Source organism: Ovis aries, chromosome 11 (assembly GCF_016772045.2).
Source record: "Ovis aries strain OAR_USU_Benz2616 breed Rambouillet chromosome 11, ARS-UI_Ramb_v3.0, whole genome shotgun sequence".
In the NCBI taxonomy this organism is placed as follows: Eukaryota; Metazoa; Chordata; class Mammalia; order Artiodactyla; family Bovidae; genus Ovis; species Ovis aries.
Window position 1 is genome coordinate 53833719 of NC_056064.1, and position 20912 is coordinate 53854630.

Genomic DNA, 20912 nt, shown 5'->3' on the forward strand with positions numbered 1-20912 from the left:
GACTTTTATAGTCGGAAGCGGTGTTTACAAACAGGAGAGGCACCCCCATAAACAGACCCAAAAGGAGAGCTCTGAGTCAGCTGATTTCCAGCCAGCTTCCTCCCCAGGTGGAGCCCACCTGCCCCTGGTCCTCAACGAATGCACATGAGGCAGGGCAGGTCTGGGCAAGCCCGTAGGCTGCCAGTTGAGTCTATTCTCTGGCTTGTCCACACCCTGCAGCCCAGAGCAAGGGAGGGGCCGACCCAGGACGCCTGGTCCTCCCAGCCCTATTGGGACACCTCCCCACCCCCAGCAGGAGGCTGTGGCCCATCCTTGGGGCCTCCTGCTCCCCACCCCCAGCAGGGGGCTGTGGCCCATCCTTGGGGCCTCCTGCTCCCCACCCCCAGCAGGGGGCTGTGGCCCATCCTTGGGGCCTCCTGCTCCCCACCCCCAGCAGGGGGCTGTGGCCCATCCTTGGGGCCTCCTGCTCCCCACCCCCAGCAGGGGGCTGTGGCCCATCCTTGGGGCCTCCTGCTCCCCACCCCCAGCAGGGGGCTGTGGCCCATCCTTGGGGCCTCCTGCTCCCCACCCCTAGCAGGGGGCTGTGGCCCATCCTTGGGGCCTCCTGCTCCCCACCCCCAGCAGGGGGCTGTGGCCCATCCTTGGGGCCTCCTGCTCACCCTCTGGGATGACTCAGGCGACAGCCAAGCCTGAGTCTTAAAGGTCTTTGAGGAGCTCCTGGGGTTGGTGAGTCTGAAGCCAGGATTCTGAGGGGCAGGAGAAGGCCATGTGGGGTCTACATGGAGATCAACCTGTCCGGGCTTCCCAGGATCTCCCTGGGTTTAGCATTGAGGTCCCAAGTCCCTGGAAACCCGTCATGCCCAGGCAAGCTGGGACATTGAGTCACCTGGATCTACAGCAGGGGATTTGCTCAGTTGGGCAGGCCCCATCACCAGGCCGTTCCTCCTTGGATGGGAGGGGCAGGTGAGCTAGGTGGAGAGGATGGCCTGGGCCCCTCTTGGTCCCAGAACAAGGCTGGCTGTCGTTGAATGGGACAGCAGTTTAAGGGTCAGGGAGCAGGCTGGACATGGTCAGTGGACCCCTGAGGGGACAAACAGGATTTCTGAGCTGAGAGCAGGGCTTGGAGAGGGTATCGGCCCCAGAAGGTCAGGGACAGAGAGAGATGGTGCTGGACAGGGGTGCCCGGCAGGGGTGGCAGCGGGGACCGTTTTAGTATGGAGGAGCGAGGGGGGTTTCAGGATCAGGGACTGCCGAGAGTTACAGGGATTGAGGGGCCGGGCGAAGCCAGGACGGCCTTGAGACGCCAGCCACCAGGGCTGCAACCCTGCTTGTGGACCAACCCCCACATCCCCCGCCTGGGCGACAGCACACACGGGTGTCGATGACACACCTCGGATCCTGAAGCAGAGCCTCCGTGTGGCCAAGGTCCATCAGTTCATCTGGAGACGAAGTCCACTTACCTTCTCCCGAATGAGCCAACCTGCCCAACTGAAGGGGCAGGGAGGCCCCGAGGGGGGGAGATGGTCCTGAGGCCACCCCACCCGGCCTGTTGGTGGCAAAGGCTCGAGCCCAAGTCACCCAAGCCCCAGTTCAGGGCTTTTCTGCTCCCCGAGACTGGATCGGGGCAGGAATGGGGGTGTCATGGGTTGAACAGTGACCACCCCCGATTCCCCAAATCAACGTCCACTCAGAACCTTACGTGGCCTTATGTGGACACACGGTCTTGGCAGTGTTAAGGTAAGAACCCAGATGAGGTCACCCTGGATTAGGCTGGGCCTGAGATCCAATGAGAAACACCGGGAGAGGACCGAAGCAGAGACTGGAACTACATAGCCAGCAAAGCTGGAAGAGGCGGGAAGGCTCCTCCCTGGGCCTTCAGAGGGAGCCTCGTGCTGCCGACACATGACCTTGGATGTCTGACCCCCAGACTGCAAGAAAATCCATTTCTGTTGCTTTAAGCTGTCCAGGTTAGGGTGGCTTGTGATGGCTGCCCCAGGCCACCCCGCCAGGAGGGAGAAAGGGGCTATTAAGGCCTACACACAGCTAAGAAATACCCAGATCCCCGGTCTAGATGCCCCACTCGGGATGCAGGAAAAAACCTCACAGGGCAGCCTCTTTATTCCACTCTTTTGGTGACTGAGCTCTCTTGAAATAAATTGGTATGAAATGATTGTCAAACACTGACCAGCTCATAGGGTTCACTGCAACAGACTTTGATTTTAAGAAGAAAAACATTATTTCCAGGATACAGTCATAGAAGCAGTGCACAGCACCGCCCGGTGGAATGCCTTCAAAGCCTTCTTTTAATGAATAAATTAAGACTCTGTTCGCTTTTCAATCATGCCCTTAAATCAGTGCTTCTAAGTCCCTGAAACCTTTCTTCCTCCCAAAAGGAGATGAAACAATTCCCTAGCAATCACTTCCACGCTATCTTCACACTCATCAAAGGAGCGCCGCACTTTCGGGGTCAGAAAAGAGGGGGAGAAAAAAAAATCCCCACTCCAGTCTTCCGGGTTTGCATTTGGAACATTTATTTCAGGAAATACATTTTCAACACTTTGTTATTTATACAAAAAGAGACGAATTTCTCAGGAGGCACATAGCGAAAGGCCACTGTGGAACAGATCCCAGTGAAACTAACAAGTTTTCAAAAATCTGGCTACAGAGAAGGAAGCGAAGGCGTCCCAAGACGGGCCGGCTGGACTGGTCCACGGCCGGGACCCCGACGCTGGCGACGGACGCATCCTTCAACATCTTGGTTTTGGCAAAAATGGCAAGTCGGCAAGTAAACTGTTTCTACTAAGGGGTCCTTCCTCTCTTGGGGGGGGAGGGAGTAAACACACGAAGCAATGACCTACACATGCGCGTGCACACACACACACACCAGTCTGCACCCACCCCTCCCACCTTCTCATGGGCAAGAAGCCAGCCTGGGGCCTGCAGACGGTCACGGATCATTGACCCGTGTCTGAGCTCCCCAGCCTGGGGCCGTGAGGACGTGGAGCCCGACTGTGGGCCGTGGATACCTGACCCCTGATCAGTCCCTCTCTGGGGGTCTCTATGATGGGCTCTGGGGGCAGGGGAGGTGCAGGGCCCCAGGCACATCAGGGCAACACACAGTCAGGCTTGCCTGGCCTCCCACCTCCCTGGTCGTGGTGTCAGCCAGGCCTCGGTCAGGGGGGCCGTGTGTCTGGGGCGGCCAACTGGGCATTCACTTAACCAGAGTGTCTCGGGCCAAATGGATGTCTAGACAGACAGATACACTTCCCTGGTCACACGAGGTGGGGGCAGGGCCGGCACCAAGCCCACGAGGGCCCCCCGCCCCCCACTTCCTTCTGGCACCTGCCAGCACTTGACTTCCTCCTTAGCTCCTTTACCAGGTTCACTCGCTTGGACGTTCCCAAAAATCAGGGCGGGGTAGGGTGCATCTTTTGCTTCCTTTGAATCCTCAAATTCCAGCGGGGGTGGGGAAGGGGGCGGGACATAACAGGAGATAAAGACACATCTCCCTCTCTCCACCTTGTCCCAGTTCCCCGCCCGAGGGGACAGCTGCGGAGAGCTGGTGGCTCGTGTGGACGGCTGAGATAAAGGCACTTTCTGCTCCAGGACAGGCTCGCGGGCGGGCGGGCGGGCAGCAGCCAATGGGCAACTTGGATCTCGTGGAATGAACTGCTCTCCCCTAGAGGCGGGCTCAGGGGCTCCCCAGCGGCGTGCAGGGAGGCGGGGGCAGGAAGGGGCCCCAGGTCCACCAGCAGGGTCCCATCCTTCCGCGGGCACCACCCCACCATGCTCCAGGGGCTCTAAGAGCTGGGGGCCACTCCTGGGGCCTGGAGTGAGGGCAGGGTCGGGAACTGAGTCAGTGGTCCTCCAGCCCCTTCTGGACCTCAGGGAGGGCCAGAGAGCCGCCCCACACTCCAAGCTCCCCCCCCCCCCCACTCCCAGTCCTGGTCCCCGTAGTCAGTGGGCTAATAACAAACATACTCAGAGGGCGCTCGTCATCTTGTTACTTGGCAGGGGTGAAGGGGCGGAGATCGAGGACACACGGAGAAAATCATATAAAATAAAAATGGGGCAGGTGGCGGGAGACGGTGAAGACTCAGGGTAGGGTCCCGGGGCGGGCGGTGTCTACATCTCCTGGGCTTCGGGTGCCTGCTCCTCGACACCGTTGGCCACGGCGCTGCTGCCCTCGTGCAGGCGCTTCACGCGGTAGGCCTCGAAGTGGATGGTGCTGGTGATGTCCTTGATGTTCTGCATGTGTGTCCTGGGAGGGGCACGGGGCAGGGGTCACGAGGGGAGCCAGGGGTGGGGGGGGCTCCTGCTCACTCAGCCTGCCCTCCCCACTCCCAATCCCCACTACACGGTTCCCCGGGCCAGCTGGGGGGTGCGGGGGGGTGCGGTTCTCCAGCACGGCGCTTTAGCCCCACCAAGACAGACCAAGCCTGGACAGGAGCGTGTGGGGGTGAGGAGGCGGGTCTCCATGGCAACCCTGCCACTCTCAGGACCACGTGTTCCAACACAGCCCCTTTTCTGGGACAACTCAATCGCCAGTTCAGGGACAGGCTGAGTGCAGAGGCCCCCCGCGGTGGGCAGGGCTGGAGCTCCCTTGCTCTGGTTCAGAAGAGCTAGGGCAGCGGCCAGTTGTGCTGGCAGGCAAGGGGCAGCGGCCTGTAGCCGGCGGGTGAGGGGCCTGGGGGTGGCGGGTACTGGTACCCCTGTAGTCATGTGTTCAAGCGTCCCTTCTCCACTGACCATCAGGGCAGGTTTGCAAAGGTGTCAGAAGGGCGTCCTTCTGCAGCTAGGCTCTCCAGCACAGGGCAGTTAGCTCCTGGAAGCCATGTCCTCCCCCAACTTGGAGGCCATGAGAGATGGTCCCGTCCCTCCTAGTGACTTCGTTCCTAGCATCCGTCATGCTGGCTGAGGAGCTGGGAGCCCCTGGCACCCCGGAGGGAGCCCCCACTGTCTCTGTTCACCTGCCCAGGCCCTGGCCTCACTACCTGGGCTGAGGACAGGCTCCTCCTTGCCTGGGCTCAAGGAAACTGAGGCGGGGCCTCCACCAGGTCAGAGGACAGACACATGCCCAGCACCCGAGACCTCCTGGGGCTCAGGCTCCAGCGATGCAAACTCAACCCTTCCCCAGGTGAAAGTAAAAAAAGATTTTCACTGCTTGCTTCATTTCCAACAAAGCATTTTAAGACACTGGGGCTCCAAGGAGGAAGGCAGATGGGTGGTGTGTGCTGGCTGCTACTCAAGACCTCCGCTAGCTGGCCCATCACCCTCGCCCACCGCCCAAGCCCTGACAGAGGCCCCTTCTGGGCTGTCAGCCCCTCCCCACTCAAGCACCGGACCCGCCCGGCTCTCACCTGATAAGGAGGTCCCGCAGGTAAGCAAACTCACAGTGAGTGGTGTTCTCAACTGCAGAGGAGAGAGAGGGAGCTTTAAGATCAGGAAAGCCCTTCCCGGCAATGCTGGGCAGGTAGATGGGTGGGGCAGGGGGGCCATAAGGGTACACCAGGCACCTCAGCTCCTGCCCTCCGGGGAGATGGCACTGTCACCTGGCAAGACAACTGCAGGGGAGAGAGCGCTACGCTAAGCAAGAGGGGGCCCGGGGGTGTCCCAGGGGAGACCTGAAGATGAGAGCGGTGCTGGGAACAGAACATGGCAGGAACTGGGGCTGGGGTTTCTCCCCCACGTGCTCAGGACACACGCAAGGACACACGTGTACAGAGGTCACACACTGGGGATGACCGCTCCCATTGAGCTCAAGAGTCGGCAAAACTGAGTAATCCGCTGCCTGGGAGGGTGCACACGGGGACACACTAAAGCCCCTCGGAGTGCTGAGCACAAGCTGAAGACGGCAGCTGGCTCTGGGCATGCGGGAAGATGGGCAGGGAGGGACCCCACAGGCACCCTGGAGTGGGCCGGCGATGCCCAGTGCTGCATAGAAACTGCCTGCTGCGTGGTCGTCAGCTGCCAGTCACCCTTCAAAGGGTGCTGAGTGGCATCATCTGGACTCAGGGAGGCTGTCCTCTGAGGTTCTGTGGGGGCGTCCGGCCCACGGGAAGGAATCCCCAATCTCCACACACCCTACAGGAGAGCGACTAAGACGTCTCATTTGTGGTCGTAGGGAGGTGCGGCTCAGAGGTGGAAAAAACAAAAAAAGCACTCTGCCCAGCTTCCACGGCCCGGGAGGCCTGGCTCCCAGGTCCAGGCTTCCCCATCCCAGGGCAGCAGGGCCTTTCTCAAAGTTAAAGGGTCAATACAGCCAGCAGATAGATGGGGAAACAATGGAAACTGTGAGAGACTTTATTTTTCTGGACTCTAAAATCACTGCAGATGGTGACTGCAGCCATGAAATAAAAAGATGTTTGTTCCTTGGAAGAAAAGCTATGACCAACCTAGACAGCATATTAAAAAGCAGAGACATTACTTTACCAACAAAGGTCTGTCGAGTCAAAGCTGTGGTTTTTTCAGTAGTCATGTATGGATGTGAGTTGGACTATAAAGAAAGCTGAGTGCCGAAGAATTGATGCTTTTGAACTGTGGTGTCAGAGAAGACTCTTGAGAGTCCCTTGGACTGCAAGGAGATCCAACCAGTTCATCCTAAAGGAAATCAGTCCTGAATATTCATTGGAAGGACCGATGATGAAGCTGAAACTCCAATACTTTAGCCACCCGATGTGATGAACTCACTCATTGGAAAAGACCCTGATGCTGGGAAAGATTGAAGGCAGGAGGAGAAGGGGACGACGGAGGATGAGATGGTTGGATGGCATCACCAACTCAATGGACATGAGTTTGAGTAAGCTCTGGGAGTTGGTGATGGACAGGGAAGCCTGGCGTGGTGCAGTCCATGGGGTCTCAAGGAGTCAGACACGACTGAGCGACTGAACTGACCGACTGACAGCCGGCAGGGGGACCAGGGTGGTAAAAGGCCGAGTGCCCCACCCGCCAACTCAGGCTTCCCAGGTGGCACTAGTGGTAAGAACCTGCCTGCCAATGCAGGAGACACAAGAGATGTGGGTTCAATCCTTGGAATCAGGAAGATCCCCTTGAGGAGAGCATGGCAACCCACTCCAGTATTCTTGCCTGGAGACTCCCATGGACGGAGGAGCCTGGAGGGCTGCAGCCCATAGGGTCACACGGGGTCGGACACGACTGAGGTGACTGAGCGTGCATGCACACCCCCGACCCCTGCCCTCCTTCCTCTCCCATCCCCTACCCTGCAGGACTGCACCCACAGTAGAATCCTCTGCTGGCTGGCTCTCACGCAGCCTTTCCATCTAACTTGAAGAAGCACTGAGAGTAGAGGGAAGAACACTCTGAACCTGAAGTGACTGTCTGACCACTGCATCCCAGGTTAGGCAAGTTATTCTGGCCTCTCTGAGCCTCCATTTCCTCATCTGTAAAATGGGCATAATAATGCCTCCCACCTCTCAGGGATGGGAGAGGATGAAATGAGTTAACTGTGCGCTTTATCACACCTGCCCTCCACTGAAAACATTCGGGCAGCTTCCAAGGATGAGTAAAGTACCTCAGGATGGTGGTGTGCAACCCAGGAGGAGGAAGAAGAGGGAACTGGGGCTGGAGAGGGTGGGGATGAGGAGAGGCACAGAGCAGCCTGCTCTCCGGTCAGCTCTCAATTCACAAGGTCCCAGAGATTAAAAAAAAAAAGTCACCAAAGTCTTGGGGAAGTTCAACTACTCTAATGGCAGAAACTCCTTCCGGGACCTCACGAAGGCTGCTGGGAAGTCAGAGCCACCCCCGCCACCATCTTTACAGGTTCCGTGGGGCTGTTTCTCATCACCATCCTCAACGTGGGCTGGCAGCACCATAGCAACGCACAGCTCTTTCAAAGCGCGGGATCCAGGCCAGAGCAGGAGAGCAGGGACACAGAAAACCAACCTCCCTAATTTCCCAACAATTTCCCGACAATTTCCTTTACCGGCTGCCGGCAGGGCCCAAGTCGGCCGCCAGAGGGCAGCAGAGGCTATCAGAGGCGGAGCTGCCCTTCCCTGCCCCTCCCCAATCGCCCTTTCTTTCTCTTCTTCCTTTTTTCAAATGTACTTGGGCTGCGCCACGTGGCGTGTGGTATCTTGGTTCTTGACCAGAGATCAAATCTGTGCCCCCTGCAGTGGAAGTGTGGAGTCTTAACTACTGGACTGCCAGGGAAGTCCCCCCACTGGCCCCTTCTTATCCCAGATCCTCCAACACACTTTACAAGAAGGTTTCTAAACAGAAAGATTTCAGGAAGAGGAGAAATGGAAGAGGCGGGGCCAAAACCGGATGAGCGGAGGATGAAGCCTCACGGAGACATCTAGGCGGCACAGGGAGGTGAGGGATTTTAACAATAACCCAGGTAAAATGAGCCTGGGAGTGCCCCACTAGATCAGTTTCATTGTATCATTTCCTGCTAATACAATGAAAGTATATGAAAAACCAAAGTACCTGCTGTCCTGAAAGCTCCGATGGTCTTTGAGACATTCTCCGATTTCACTAAACTCTTGGCACAAGGTGCTCACTTTAAGGATGGCAAAAACGGGACCCAAGGGATGATGGGACATGCCCAAGGTCACAGGGACATGCCCAAGGTCATGAGCTAGGTGTGGGATGGGGTGGTAGCAGCTGGAGTTGAAAGCAACTGCTGCATGTTCTGCTTCCTTCTCTATGCTGGGCCTTTCAGCCAAGTGAACAAGGAGCAAAGTGGTCCATTTTAATCTGTTCTAGAGGAAAGGACAGAACAGAGGGAGGGGGAAGGAAACGCCCAGGTCCACCCCACCTATGGCCACCTGTAGTGGGTTGGATGGTGTCTCCCAGACGTCCAGCTCCCAACCCTGGGCACCAGTGAATGGGACCCTATTTGGAAAAAAAAGTCTGTGAAGGTGTAATTAAAGTAAGGATTTCAGGGACTTCCCCAGCGGTCCAGTGGTTAAGAATCCACCTTCCAGTGCAGGGGATGCAGGTCTGATCCCTGGTTGGGGAACGAAGATCCCACATGCCAGGGGGCTCCTGAGCGCCACAACCAAGACCCGATATAGCAATAAACAGATTTATCTACCTCAAGAGGGGATCACCCTGGATTCAGGGGGGCCCTAAGGTCAGTGACGAGTGCTCTTAGAAGAAGAGAGACACAGGAGCACAGAGGAAGTTAGAGCAGAGACCGCAGGGCTGAGCCTACAAGCCAAGGTCAGCCGGCAGCCACTAGGAGGGGGGCAGGGAACAGTCTCCCCCGAGGCCTCCAGAACACTGAGGATGAACTTCTGTTTAAGCCACCCAGTCTGTGCTGGTCTGTTGCAGAAGCCCCAGGACATGAAGACGTGGGGGTCCTGGAGCTCCAAGGGGGCATGGAGTGGGGAGGCATCTGGTTCTCAGCTGGACAGAGCTCCAGCCCAGCCCTTTCCCCAGGCCCAGAGAGGTGAGGTGACTTGTCCAGGGTCACACAGCATGCCTGGGAAACCCCAGCACCAGGACCCTGGCAGAGCCCATCATACTCCTTCCTGCCTGGATGTAGGGGACTGGGATGGAGGCATGGCTCCGTCAGCTAATGGCTGTGGACCCCAGACAAGACACCTAGCCCCTCATGTCCTCCACCAAGCAGGACCCACGGGAGCCCTTCCTGTGGCTGAATGGGCAACAGATGAGGTCCCAAGAGCAGCCCGTCAGGCCCAGGTGCACAGCTCCCGGGTAGCAGAGGCAGCTTTCCTCCTGACCTGTCTGGAGGCCTGGGCACCAGCTCAGCCATTACCTTCAATGGTGCCCCACTTGGTTTTCCTTCCAAGGATCCTCTTCCCGTTCACTTGGTACTCGTGGTCACTGCCCACCACAGCAAACGGGATCATCTCCTGGGGGAGGGGCAGGAGGCATTGGTCACTTGCGCGTGCAAAGGCCGGTCCACTCCCTGGGCCCCTGGCAGGAGTTGCCCTGAGTCGGGCCTCCAGCACTGAGACCCCTTGGCCTGAGAGGGCTGCACGTGGAACCTCTGGCTCCGATAACCCTCCTGGCCCAGATAACACTTCCTTATGGCTCAAGATCACCCCACCTGTTTTCCTGGACCCCTGGGAAGACCCACCCATGTCCTCTAGCAGGAAGTGAGGGGCCTCCGGAAACAGCAGTCGGGTCGGTGCACTCACCCGGAACTTCTCGTTCACCAGTCGGTCCTCAGAGTCCTCGTCAAACTCCTTCTGGGGGTACACGTCAATGCCATTGGATAGCAGGTCCGCAGTGATCTGGGGGTCCAGAGGGGAGACAAGTGGGCACCGTCCATGCAGCAAACTGGACCAACCCACTGGGATCTGCCCGTGCTATGACCTCCACAAAGCAAGTGGCCCCAGGCTCAGAGTCAGGGGTGGGCTCTGGGGGTCTGGTAACTGTCCAGCTCTTGTGCCTCTGGAGTGGAGGAGGGGCAGCTGCAGACCGGCCTGCCGGGAGACCGCAGCCACCCCAGAGACCCGGGGTCACCATCCCAGGCACGGGGCATCCCCGTCCTGAATTCCACCTGGACACCCTCTCACTGCAGCGGACCATACTGCACAGGGGCACCTGCGTGTGTCAGACTGTCACCAACCACCCTTTACAGCGACAGCTGCCCGTACGGATGGTGATCAGTGACAACGTCCCCGTGAACAGCTGTCGTTTCTGCCCTGAGCACAGACAAATGCCCGGGGGGAGCTTTGGGGGCTTCCTTGTTCTTTTCCCTCCAGACACATCCGTTGCTAGGGCGCTGTCCTCCCCTAAGCATGCTGGGAAAATCCCTGGACCTAAGGGATTGTGGGTGGAGCTTTGGGAATAAGAGTGAGGAGTCTCCCCGCTCAGAGGCAGCGGCTCTATAGGAGCCCAGGGTTCACCCTCCTGTTCGGAGAGCAGTCCAAGTGGGGCAGTGACTGGGAAGGAAGCGACCATCTGTCCCCTGATGGAAACTGTTTCTTCCATCTAATAAAAACTGGGGATTTTGTCTGATGGCCTTGCTCCCACCAAGGGGGATGGTGGGCAGAGGCAGAGCCCTACCCGTTGTTTGAAGTAGACCCTCTCCTCCAGGGTCAGCGTGTCGGCCTTGGCGATGACTGGGACAATGTTGACCACTTTGCTCAGGCGCTTCATGAACTCGATGTCCAGGGGCCTGAGGCTGGAACAGAGGGACACGGATGAGGGTATGGGGGGAGGGGCATGGAACGGGGACAGAAACGTGGAAAGGGGGCCCACTCCTGCCTGGAGGGAGCTGGGGCGAGGCCCCCAGGGTGCCTGCAGCTCCCAGGTGGGTGTATGCCAAGGTCAAGGCTGTGGGCTGAGAGCCAGCCAAGGCACTGGCGAGGGACAGAAAAAGGAAAAGAATCCTGAGCCACCCTGACCCGGGGGGAGGAAGGAGTGGGGGCCAGACCAGCTCTGAGCAGCCTGGGGAGGAGCTCCCAAAGCCCCCAGTGTGTCCACTGGGAGAAGGGCTGCCACCGGTTCAGAGGGCCATCAGATTGTGGGGCGTCACCGTCTGGGGGCAGATGGGTGCTCACTCAGCCCCATTTCCCAGGATGAGCTGGGGGCTGCTGTTTGGGGCATCCCCTGCCCCTTGCCCACTGGCTCCAGGTGTCCAAGGTCTGATGCAGGGAAATGCTACCCCTCAGGCCCTCCTCACACCCCCCACTCCAACCCGAGACAGCTCTCAGCAGCTGTGGGGCAGGGCAGCGGGGCTCCTGAATGGCTGGCACCGCCTTCCCACCAGGACCAGAGCTGTCCCTGTTGTTCCCGCAGTTAGTCAGAGACTCAGTGTGAGGGTAAGGCGGGCCCCAGGAGGAGGTCTGAATGATGATGGGGAGGAGCCACTCGATCCCCCGGGCCGGGGTCTGGGGCACGATGGCGCGGCACCCCGCTGGATCACCACAGCAGCAGCAGAGCCCAGCCTCAGCCCCCTGCTTCCAGCAGCGCCTTGGTGGAGCAAAGCCTGGACCAGCTGCTGTGGGACTCGCGGCTGAGCCCCCCGCCCCTGCGCAGACCCTCGCCGAGGGTGGCTCAGGGACTCGCTTGGTTTCCCACAAAGGCCCCCAGGTGAGGCCCATGGCTCCTGCCAGCTTCCTTCCTGTAACCGGTGCCTGCGAGGCTGGGCCCCAACCCTGGGCTTCCTGCTGCTAGCAGAACCGAATGTAGAACAGTCAGAGCCAGAGCCTCAGGCCGTGGTGACCAGCCGGACCCCGGGCCCCAGCAGTCCCCCTCTGTCTACCCTCGCTGCCCCCTCCCCACCCACTCCCGCATCCACTGGGTGCTGGGCTCCCTTCCTTCCCACATCCTGATTCAGGATGAGCCCAAGGGTGTCCACCAGGCGGTGGAAAGACACCTACGGGTGTCAGGCGCAGATGGAGCCACAGGGAGCCAAGGACAAGGGGTCTGTGAGGCCATCCAGGGCCCATCTGGGGCTTCCCTGGTGGCGCAGTGGAAGAGAATCCACCTGCCAATGCAGGGGATGCAGGTTCAATCCCCGGTCCATGAGGATTCCACATGCCGCGGAGCAACTAAGCCCATGTGCTCCAACTACTGAGCCTGCCTGCTGCAGCTACCGAAGCCCTCGTGCCCTGGGGCCTGCGTTCCACCAGGAGAAGCCACCGCAACGGGAAGGCGCGCACCGCAAGAGGAGCCCCCACCTGCTGCAGCTAGAGAAAGCCCGAGCAGCAACAAAGACCCAGCAGAGCCACAAATAAATATATGAATGTAAAATACGGGTGTGTTTTAAAAAGGGGCCTTCCCAGGTGGCTCAGTGGGTAAAGAATCACACACACACACACACACACACACACACGTTTAAAGAAAAATTCAATAACACTGGCCCTACTCACATGCACAATTAACATTCTGAACAATCGAAGAGCGCATCTGCCCTCATGAGGGAGACCACCCCTGCTCAAAGGAGGCGAGGAGATCCCCGACCTCCGCTCCAGGGCACCCACTCCACGCCAGCCTCACTGGCTTGTACGTACATCTGTAGCTGCAGGTGGCACTGGCAGGAGAAAGCAGCTCTCTCCAAGGCGGCCTCGACTAACAGCCCTTATCCAGCCCTGCCCGGGGCCAAGCCCGCTGTTCTCTGTGCTCTAAGCCCTCCTCGGTGTGTGTGGGGGTCCCTGCCAGGGTCTGTTATCGCATCGTCAGCACTCCCCTTATGGACTAGCGAACCGCACGGAGGGGCAGGTAAGTGCTAAAGAAACACAGCTGGAGAGTCTCCGCCCACCTGCCAGGCCCGCCAGAACGCCTGCCCTGAGAAGGCACAGCCCAGGCTCCGGACCACCCCGGGCCCAGCCGGTCTTCCGCCCTTCCAGGCAAACTGGATGGTGACCGGTGGGTGGGACGCAGGGTAGGGGCCAGAGGGAGGCCGGGGGCACTCAGGCTGCGCGCTGGGGGCACGTACGAGTGGCCGGTGGCGGGGATGAAGTACAGGCAGCAGTGGACGCGGGTGTCCGGGATGCGCTTCTTCCGGTTGATGTTGACCTCCTCTTGCAGGTACTTCTCGTACTGGTCGTTGATGAACTTCATGATGGGCTGCCAGCTGCAGAGAGGACCCAGTCAGCGAGCATGGAACCCCCACCGCCCCAGCTGGGGAAGCAGCCCCCTGACCCCCCATCCTCACCTGCAGGTCCCCAATCCCCCAAGTCTCCGCCCAACACCGGGAAGCGAGGGGGGTGGGGTGGGGGTGGGGTGGGTACCACCTGAAATCCTGAGTGCAACAGAGACCTGAAACAGCCTCCCAGGCTGACCTGTGACCCCTGGGGTTGGGGGAGGGGCGAGATTCCCAGCAGCCTCGCGAGGGCTCTTCCGCCCGGGGCAGGGGTCCCCTCACCAGTTCTCATTGTTGATGTGGTCCCCGAAGCCTGGTGTGTCGATGACTGTCAGCTTCATGCGGACGCCCTTCTCTTCAATATCTGTACGCAATCACAGCCCCCGCCGAGTTCAGAGGGGAGACTCGGGACCTGTGCACATAACCGCCCCCTACCGGCCAGGCTGCCCGACCCACCCTGCCCCAAAGAGGCCCTCCAGCAGCGCCCCCAGGATGATGCCAGGGAGATGCCAGTGTACAGCAATGAAGCCCCCTGCCCGTGCGTTTTGGTGGAAAACTCAGCTGTCTCTAGAGGGCTCTGACCAGGGCCTGCAGGGATCCTGGAGAGCATCCCTGACCCCTCGCCCTCCTCCCACCCGACTCCGAGTCTCAACAGGTCTAGAGGTGCTGCCCCGAGGGACCTGACTCGGCGCCCTGCCCCCAGCCCTGCCCAGCTCTCACCGTGTGTGATGGACTTGATCTCAATCGTCTTCGGGATGCGCTCCTCCGAGGTGGGCTGCACTGACTTCCGGCTGATCTTGGATTTGAAGAGGGTGTTGATCAAGGTGGACTTTCCCAAGCCGCTCTGCCCTGGGGAGAGAATGGGGCTGGTCGGCAGGGCGCTCCAGAGACGGCAGCTCAAGCGCCTGGCAGGTGGCGAGGCCTGGGCATCATCCCCCAGCTCTCCTTGGTGGGGCTCTGGGTCAGGGGGCAGTCAGGAGGCAGGAAGGGCTGGGTCCCTGGGCAGTGGCCAAGCTCTCACTGTACTTTGTGGTAGAGCAGGACATGGACCCCTTGCCTTTTGACCACAGGGTGGTCAAACTGCCCCATGCAAGGTCCTGGGGCTCCTGGGAGGAGGTGAGATTCAGACAGCTTTGGGGAGGGAATGTGGGGGCTGGCCCCTCCAGTGCAATCCACCCTTAGCTGTGGGACATACCAGGATCCACGTGAAGTTTGATGGAAAAGCCCTACAAAGCCCCCCAGCGGAGGGTCTGTATCCCTCACCGCTAGACCACCCACACTGCAGGGTTCTGGTCCAAAGCCCTGGGGGCCGGGCTCCGCACCGCTGAGGATCACCTTGGTAGAAGAGTCCACACGCTCGTCTGTCCTGCAGGCCAGGCCTGTCACCCCGTTTTACAAGAGCCTCTGTGGCCGGCCAGGGAGGGGCAGGGGGGCTTCCTTGCGTGGCTCTGGGTGGCTCACCGGCTGGATGAGAGCGGGGGACTTACCCACCACCATGATGTTGAACTCGAAGCCCTGCTTCATGGCTTTCCTGCGCATCTGCTCCAGGATGGAGTCGATCCCCACGTAGCCGAAGTCCACGGAGGCCTTCTCGTTCCGTGGCGCAGGCGGCTGCTTGAGCGCGGCATCTCTGGGGGTGTCAGCCATGTCGCCAGCGCTGCTGGGAGCTGCCTCGGTGGCTGCAGGAAGAGGAACGGGCGCTTTAGGGGGCGATGGTGGGGGGGGGAGGACACGCAGGTGGGGGAAAATGAGGCTCAGTTGCCCAAGAGACCCGGAGGAACACCTCAGAGCCAGACCCCTTGGCCCAAGCTGTCCTGCCGCTGCCTGCCTGGCCCACAAAGCCTCACCCCACAACTCAAGTCCTGAGCCAGGACAAAGGAGAGGACGACCCTCTGAATGGAGGACGGAGGGAACCAGCCAGTCCCAAGCACCTGCTGGTGGCCCCGGGCCGGCAGGAGTGCAGAAGGGGGGCGGGGCCGCAGAGCTAGCTCCTCCGGGCACAGTGGTCCCACTGGCCCCTGGGTGATGGCAGGAAGGAGAGGGCCCATGGGCAGCACCTGCGGGTACTGCCCCCTGCCTCCCACCTGGACTGGATTCAAGCGTCTTCTCTCTGGCCGCCCAGCACCTGCGGGGCCCCACGCCCACAGCCTGGGAGGCAGTTTTGTTTTCAGGTCTGCAGACAGGCAGATGGGACTGAGCTGCTCAAAATAACTCAGGCTGCTTTGGTCTACGGGTCGGAGCCTTCCTCCTCTCCTCCTGGGCTGCCCTAAGAGTCCACGTGACCCAGCTGGAGGCCTGGGGGCGGGGCGGGGGAGATGCCCAGAAAGCTCCCAGTGGGGACCCGAGGGGCACCTGGCCTGCAGGGCTGGTCAGCTGCATCCGGGTGAGTCCCCCCACCACGATGTGCACATCCAGACCACACCCTTCCCCAACGGCCCTCCCCAGCCCCTCCGTTGCCCCTGCGGGTCCAAGCTCTTCCCACCCTCTCTGTCCACTAAGAAGGATTTTCAGCTTCATCCTGCCTCCCAGGAAGGATCACAGTCTCTTCTCCCGGGGCACCCTGAGCTCATGGGAAGTGACCACCCAGTAAGTCCAAACACTCCCCCTCTGCCCATGAGCCCCTCTCACAGCCCTCAGGGAGAGAGTGCGGGTGGTTTCCAGAGCAACAGCGGCCCCCCTAGGTGCCCACCTCTCCAGGGGGCATACCCCACTGCCAAGGTGGGCAAGCAGCCTTCCCAAACACGGCCTCCTACCCATCCCCTCCTGCCCCTGCCAGGAAGGTCACTGCCGAGCTTTCAGATAAACTGCGTTTTGGTTTCCTGAGGAAATAACCGGACTCCACCCCACCCACCAGGTTGCACCTCTAGAGCCACCTCCGTCTTCAGGAGCCTCCGAGGGAGCTGAGATGGGAGCCAGCACCCTCTCCTCCCTGCATGCCCAGGCCAGTAAGAGAGGAAAGATGACTGGCCCTGTTAGCTTACAAATCCCGGAGACTGGGGTGTCGCTGGTTTATCCCCAAGTCAGTCACTAACGTCCCCCTATCCTTTGCCCGGAACAGGCAGAGACATTCCTGCTTCAGAGAACAGGGGCGTTAAACATGTAACGTAACACCATAGCAAGGCCAGGGGATGCCTGGGGGTCCACACATTTCTCCTAACAACAGGCTGATGCTGGAGATTTTGGTTCCACGTCCCACCTCACCCCATCCCCGGGCCAGGGAAAGGCAAACGGCCCAGGAGGCAGGGATCCCCCCTATTCGACCACCATTGGGGGGCCTCCTCCCTGCGCAGCCCGCAATGAATTGCCTCTGCTCAGAAACACTCTGCCCTAGGCTCAGGCATCGTTAAACAAACAAAGACCAGAGCTGCATCTGGCCCGAACGTGTGGCTCTGGGGCTGCTTCCTGGAGACAGACATGGGGCCCTGTCTTTCGGGACAGCAGTTCAGCCCTGCCCCACGTGACCGAAAATTGCTTCCATCTGTCTGCGGGTCTGGGAGCCATTCTGCCCTGGACCGGGCCAGCCCCCTGCCCCACCCCCATATCTTCCTCCATCCCTCACTCCCTCCAGAGCAGCACAGGGTGGGGGGTGGGGAGACTCCTCTCCACAGCTCCAAGAGCAGCACAGAGAGGCTCCAGCCAGCCAACATCCCCTGCAGAAACCAAAGCAAACCCCCCTGCCCACCGGGGCCGTTAGAGAAATAATCAGAGAAACGGGACAAGCGTCATCATTCCCGCTGAGAGAAGGGCCTGGCCTTCTGCACAGGTGAGGGCCCATCCCCCACGAGGTCCCTCCTCTGGGAGGCTCCATGGTGGGCAACCCCCACTCTGTCTGCCTGGATGGCCGGCAGATATGGGACCCTCCCGCTATGCCCACCCTGATAGGAGGCTTTGGGTCTGCCTTCAGGACCCCACGGGGGAATGCAGAGGCCCCCAGCAGCCAACCGGCCCAGAGATGGTCTCTGTGAAACTCGGGGTTTCTGTGATTCTTGCAGCCTCGAGGACTCTAGCCAACTAGACGGGACGGTGGAGACAGGCGACTCCAGCACTGTCCAGTGAGGCAGCCACGTGTGCCACTTCTTAGAAATGGTGGTGAAATTTACAGAACACAAAATATACCATCGTAGCCAATTTTAAGCATGCAGCTTGGGAGTGTTAAGTACATTCACATTGTTCTGCACCCAAGCTCCTAACTCATCTTGCAAAACTGAAGCCACCCCCATTAAGCATGAACCCCCTCCACTCCCCATTCTGTTTTCTGTCTCCATGAATTTAGCTACTGTGCACCCCAGGTCAACAGAGTCACACAGTATTCATCCTTTCGTGACAGGCTTGTTTCACCAAGAAGGCCCTTGTTTCACCAAGGTCAGCCCATGCTCTAGCAGGTGTCAGGATGTCCTTCCTTCTGAAGGCTGAGTGATACTCCGGTGTGTGGATGGAGCACATTTTTAATTCACTCATCAATGGATACTTGGGTTGCTTCTGTTTCTCAAGACCCTGATTTCAAAGCTTTCTGAAACATTTTTGACCCAGTGGGAATGCTGAGTCAAATGGTAGTCATATTTTTAATTTTCTTCAGAACCACCAACTGTTTTCACGAACATGACATCCGAGCACTTAAAATGCAGCTAGTCTAACGGAGGAACTCAGTTTTTTATTTAATTTTAATTCATTTCAGTTTAAAGAATGATACATGGCATGGGGACTTCCCTGGCAGCCCAGTAGTTAAGACTCTGCCCTTCAAATGCAGGGAGTGAGTGTCTGATCCCTGGTCAGGGAACGAAGATCCCACATGCCACAAAGCATGGACAACAAATGTAAAAAAATTTTTTTAATTAAAAAAAAAAAAAAAGAATGACACATGGCAGTGGCAGCTATCCTGGAGAGCACAGAACTCTTGTCTAACCTCCTAATTTTACAAACGGGGTGTGATTTTTTTTAAATGAAATGCACCGGAAGCTGTCTGGCAAACCGAAGACCATCAATGAATTTAGGCCTGTAACTTCACATTCACTCTCATGATAGCTGATTAACATACGTGTCCCCCCAACAGGCCACGAGCTCCAGTGAGGATGGCAGTGACGTGTGTGGATCCCCAGTGAGCCTCCAGGGCCCTACAGGGACGGGACACTCAAGCAATACTGAGTGAATGGGGTCTCGGGGGAGACCCTCAAGGCAGGGGACAGGGAGGAGGGGCTCTGCTGCCCCGAGCTGCCCACAGACCCTCCACAACAACAGTCAGACCCACCTCCAGACCTGCCTTCTCCTGACTCATCCCCACCCCCAAGACCTCTGTCCAAACCACCTCCTCCAGTGACTTCTGCCCACGGCTCACTCTCTTCCCTGTTAGCTCGCTTTTTGTTTCATACCCAAACTTTATCAAAGGCTATTAATAGGAAAAAGGAAGTTCTTAACAGAAAAACAAGAAGTTTCACATTTACATCCAAGATGACTTTCACTACAGTCTCTGCACGCAAACAGAGAAAGAGGGAGCTGCCCTCTTTAAAAGCGGGAAACGCATGTTCAGAGAAGTTAAGTAACTTATCCAAGGTCACACCACACCCCCAGGTGCTACTCTCCACTGCTCCTATTTGGGAATCCTTGGAAAAGGGGATAGAGGGGGCGGCACCGATTGCCATAGCCTCTCCTTCCCGGAGCCACACTCTGAGGGATGCCAGGTTTGCTGGGGTGTGTGTGTCGGGCAGGGTGTGTGTGTGTGTGTGTGTGTGTGTGTGTGTGTGTCTGTGTGTGACACCTGGGACAGCCTCGCTTTGGCTCCACTGGGTCAGCCACTCTCTCTCAGGCCCAGGGCGACATCCCTGCCCACCACAGTGCCACCCTCCTCTGGGAAAAGACAGCCCAAGTGACTAACTGGGCGGGGGTGACCTTACACGCTGGTTTACACCCTCCCTCCAGCCTGATCATTTTCTTTACTGCAGTAAAACAGATGCGAGTTACAAAACTGACCCCTTTGACCATGTTAAGTGTTCATGTTAGTGTCATTAATTACATTTACGATGGCATGTAACCATCACCACCACCTACCTCCAAACGCTTTTATCATCCTGGTCGGAAGCTCTGAGCCCATTAAACACTAACTCCCCTTCCCCTCGCCCTGTAGGCTCTGTCCTGTCTCTGTGAATCTGGCTCCACTAGGAACCTCGTGTAAGTGGGAACATTCGTAAGTATTTGTCCTTTCGTGTCGGGCTTCTTTCACAAGCATTGTGTTCTCGAGGCTCCCCCCTGCTCCAGCACGTGTCACCTTTCAGTCCTTTTTATGTCTGAATAATATTTCATTGTTTATCCATTCATCCATCAATGGACACTTATGAGGTTTCCACCTTTCGATTATGATGAATAACGCTGCTATGAACACCGGTGGACACGTGGCTGTTACAGTCCTTGCTTTCAAGTTTTCTAGTACAGCCTAATTATCAATATTAATAGAACCCAGTTGGTGCTCAGAAAGCCCACGGTTTGGACAAATAGGTAACATGGTCATCCTACAGTCAAAGCGAGGGGCAGTGCCCCCTGCAGACTTTGCGGCTGGGAACCAGGGCCTCGGATTCTCACTCTGGCTCCACGTGGCCCTCTGCGAGTCTCTACACCCGGCTCCTCACTCCCTGATCTGACTTTGCAAGATCTTCAAACCCAAGGTTGTAGCTCAATCAGCGGCACCCACAACTCCTAGGCCAGGGGGTGGCACAAAGCAGCGACTCACGAAACATCTGGAAGGTCGTCTACCCATGGATGAAAAGCCAGCGATAATGAGGTAATTCTACACAACGGACCACGAGCCGTTAAAAGGCCGTCCACCCATGGACGAGGGGACAGACAGTGCAGTAATTCTACACCACAGACCACGAGCCACTGAAAGCACTCATGTCCTAGACAAATGGATACGAAGACGTGGTATATGCATATGGTGGACTATTACCCAGTCATGAAAGACGAATGCAATAGCACCATGTGCACCCACATGGATGGACCTAGAGATGATCAAACTCAGTAAAGTAAGTCAGCAGAGGAGGACAAATATAGGATATCACTTATACGTGGAATCTAAAAAATAATACATCGACCTTATTTACAAAACAGAAACAGACTCACAGACAAAGAAAACAAACTTAATACCAGAGGAAGAAGAGGGGGAAGTAAATTAGGAGTTCGGGATTGACAGATAAAAATTACTTTAAATAAAACAGATAACAAGGTCATACTGTATCGCATAAGAAAATATATCCGATATATTGTAATAAACTAAAATGGAAAATAATCTGAAAAATAACGTATGAATGTAAAGAATACGTGTGTGTGTATATATATATATATGGAATGGAATCATTTTGTTGTACAGCAGAAACTAACCCGACACTGTAAATCAACCACG

General features: G+C 57.8%; 1 protein-coding gene across 15 annotated transcripts in view; it reads right to left on the reverse strand.

Moving 5' to 3' along the window:
* Positions 1–2507: 2507 nt before the first annotated feature.
* SEPTIN9 (septin 9) overlaps positions 2508–20912 on the reverse strand; it is a 180536-nt gene continuing 162131 nt past the window's right edge. For all 15 annotated transcript variants that reach the window (XM_027974158.2, XM_027974155.2, XM_060394975.1 and 12 more), the window contains 9 exons: positions 15013–15204; positions 14246–14374; positions 13808–13889; positions 13379–13516; positions 11002–11119; positions 10128–10223; positions 9743–9839; positions 5361–5412; positions 2508–4261 (listed from right to left, as the gene is read on the reverse strand). In XM_027974158.2, coding sequence (XP_027829959.1) covers positions 4126–4261; positions 5361–5412; positions 9743–9839; positions 10128–10223; positions 11002–11119; positions 13379–13516; positions 13808–13889; positions 14246–14374; positions 15013–15204 — 1040 coding nt within the window. In that variant the 3' untranslated portion in view covers positions 2508–4125. The remainder of the gene's footprint in view (positions 4262–5360; positions 5413–9742; positions 9840–10127; positions 10224–11001; positions 11120–13378; positions 13517–13807; positions 13890–14245; positions 14375–15012; positions 15205–20912) is intronic.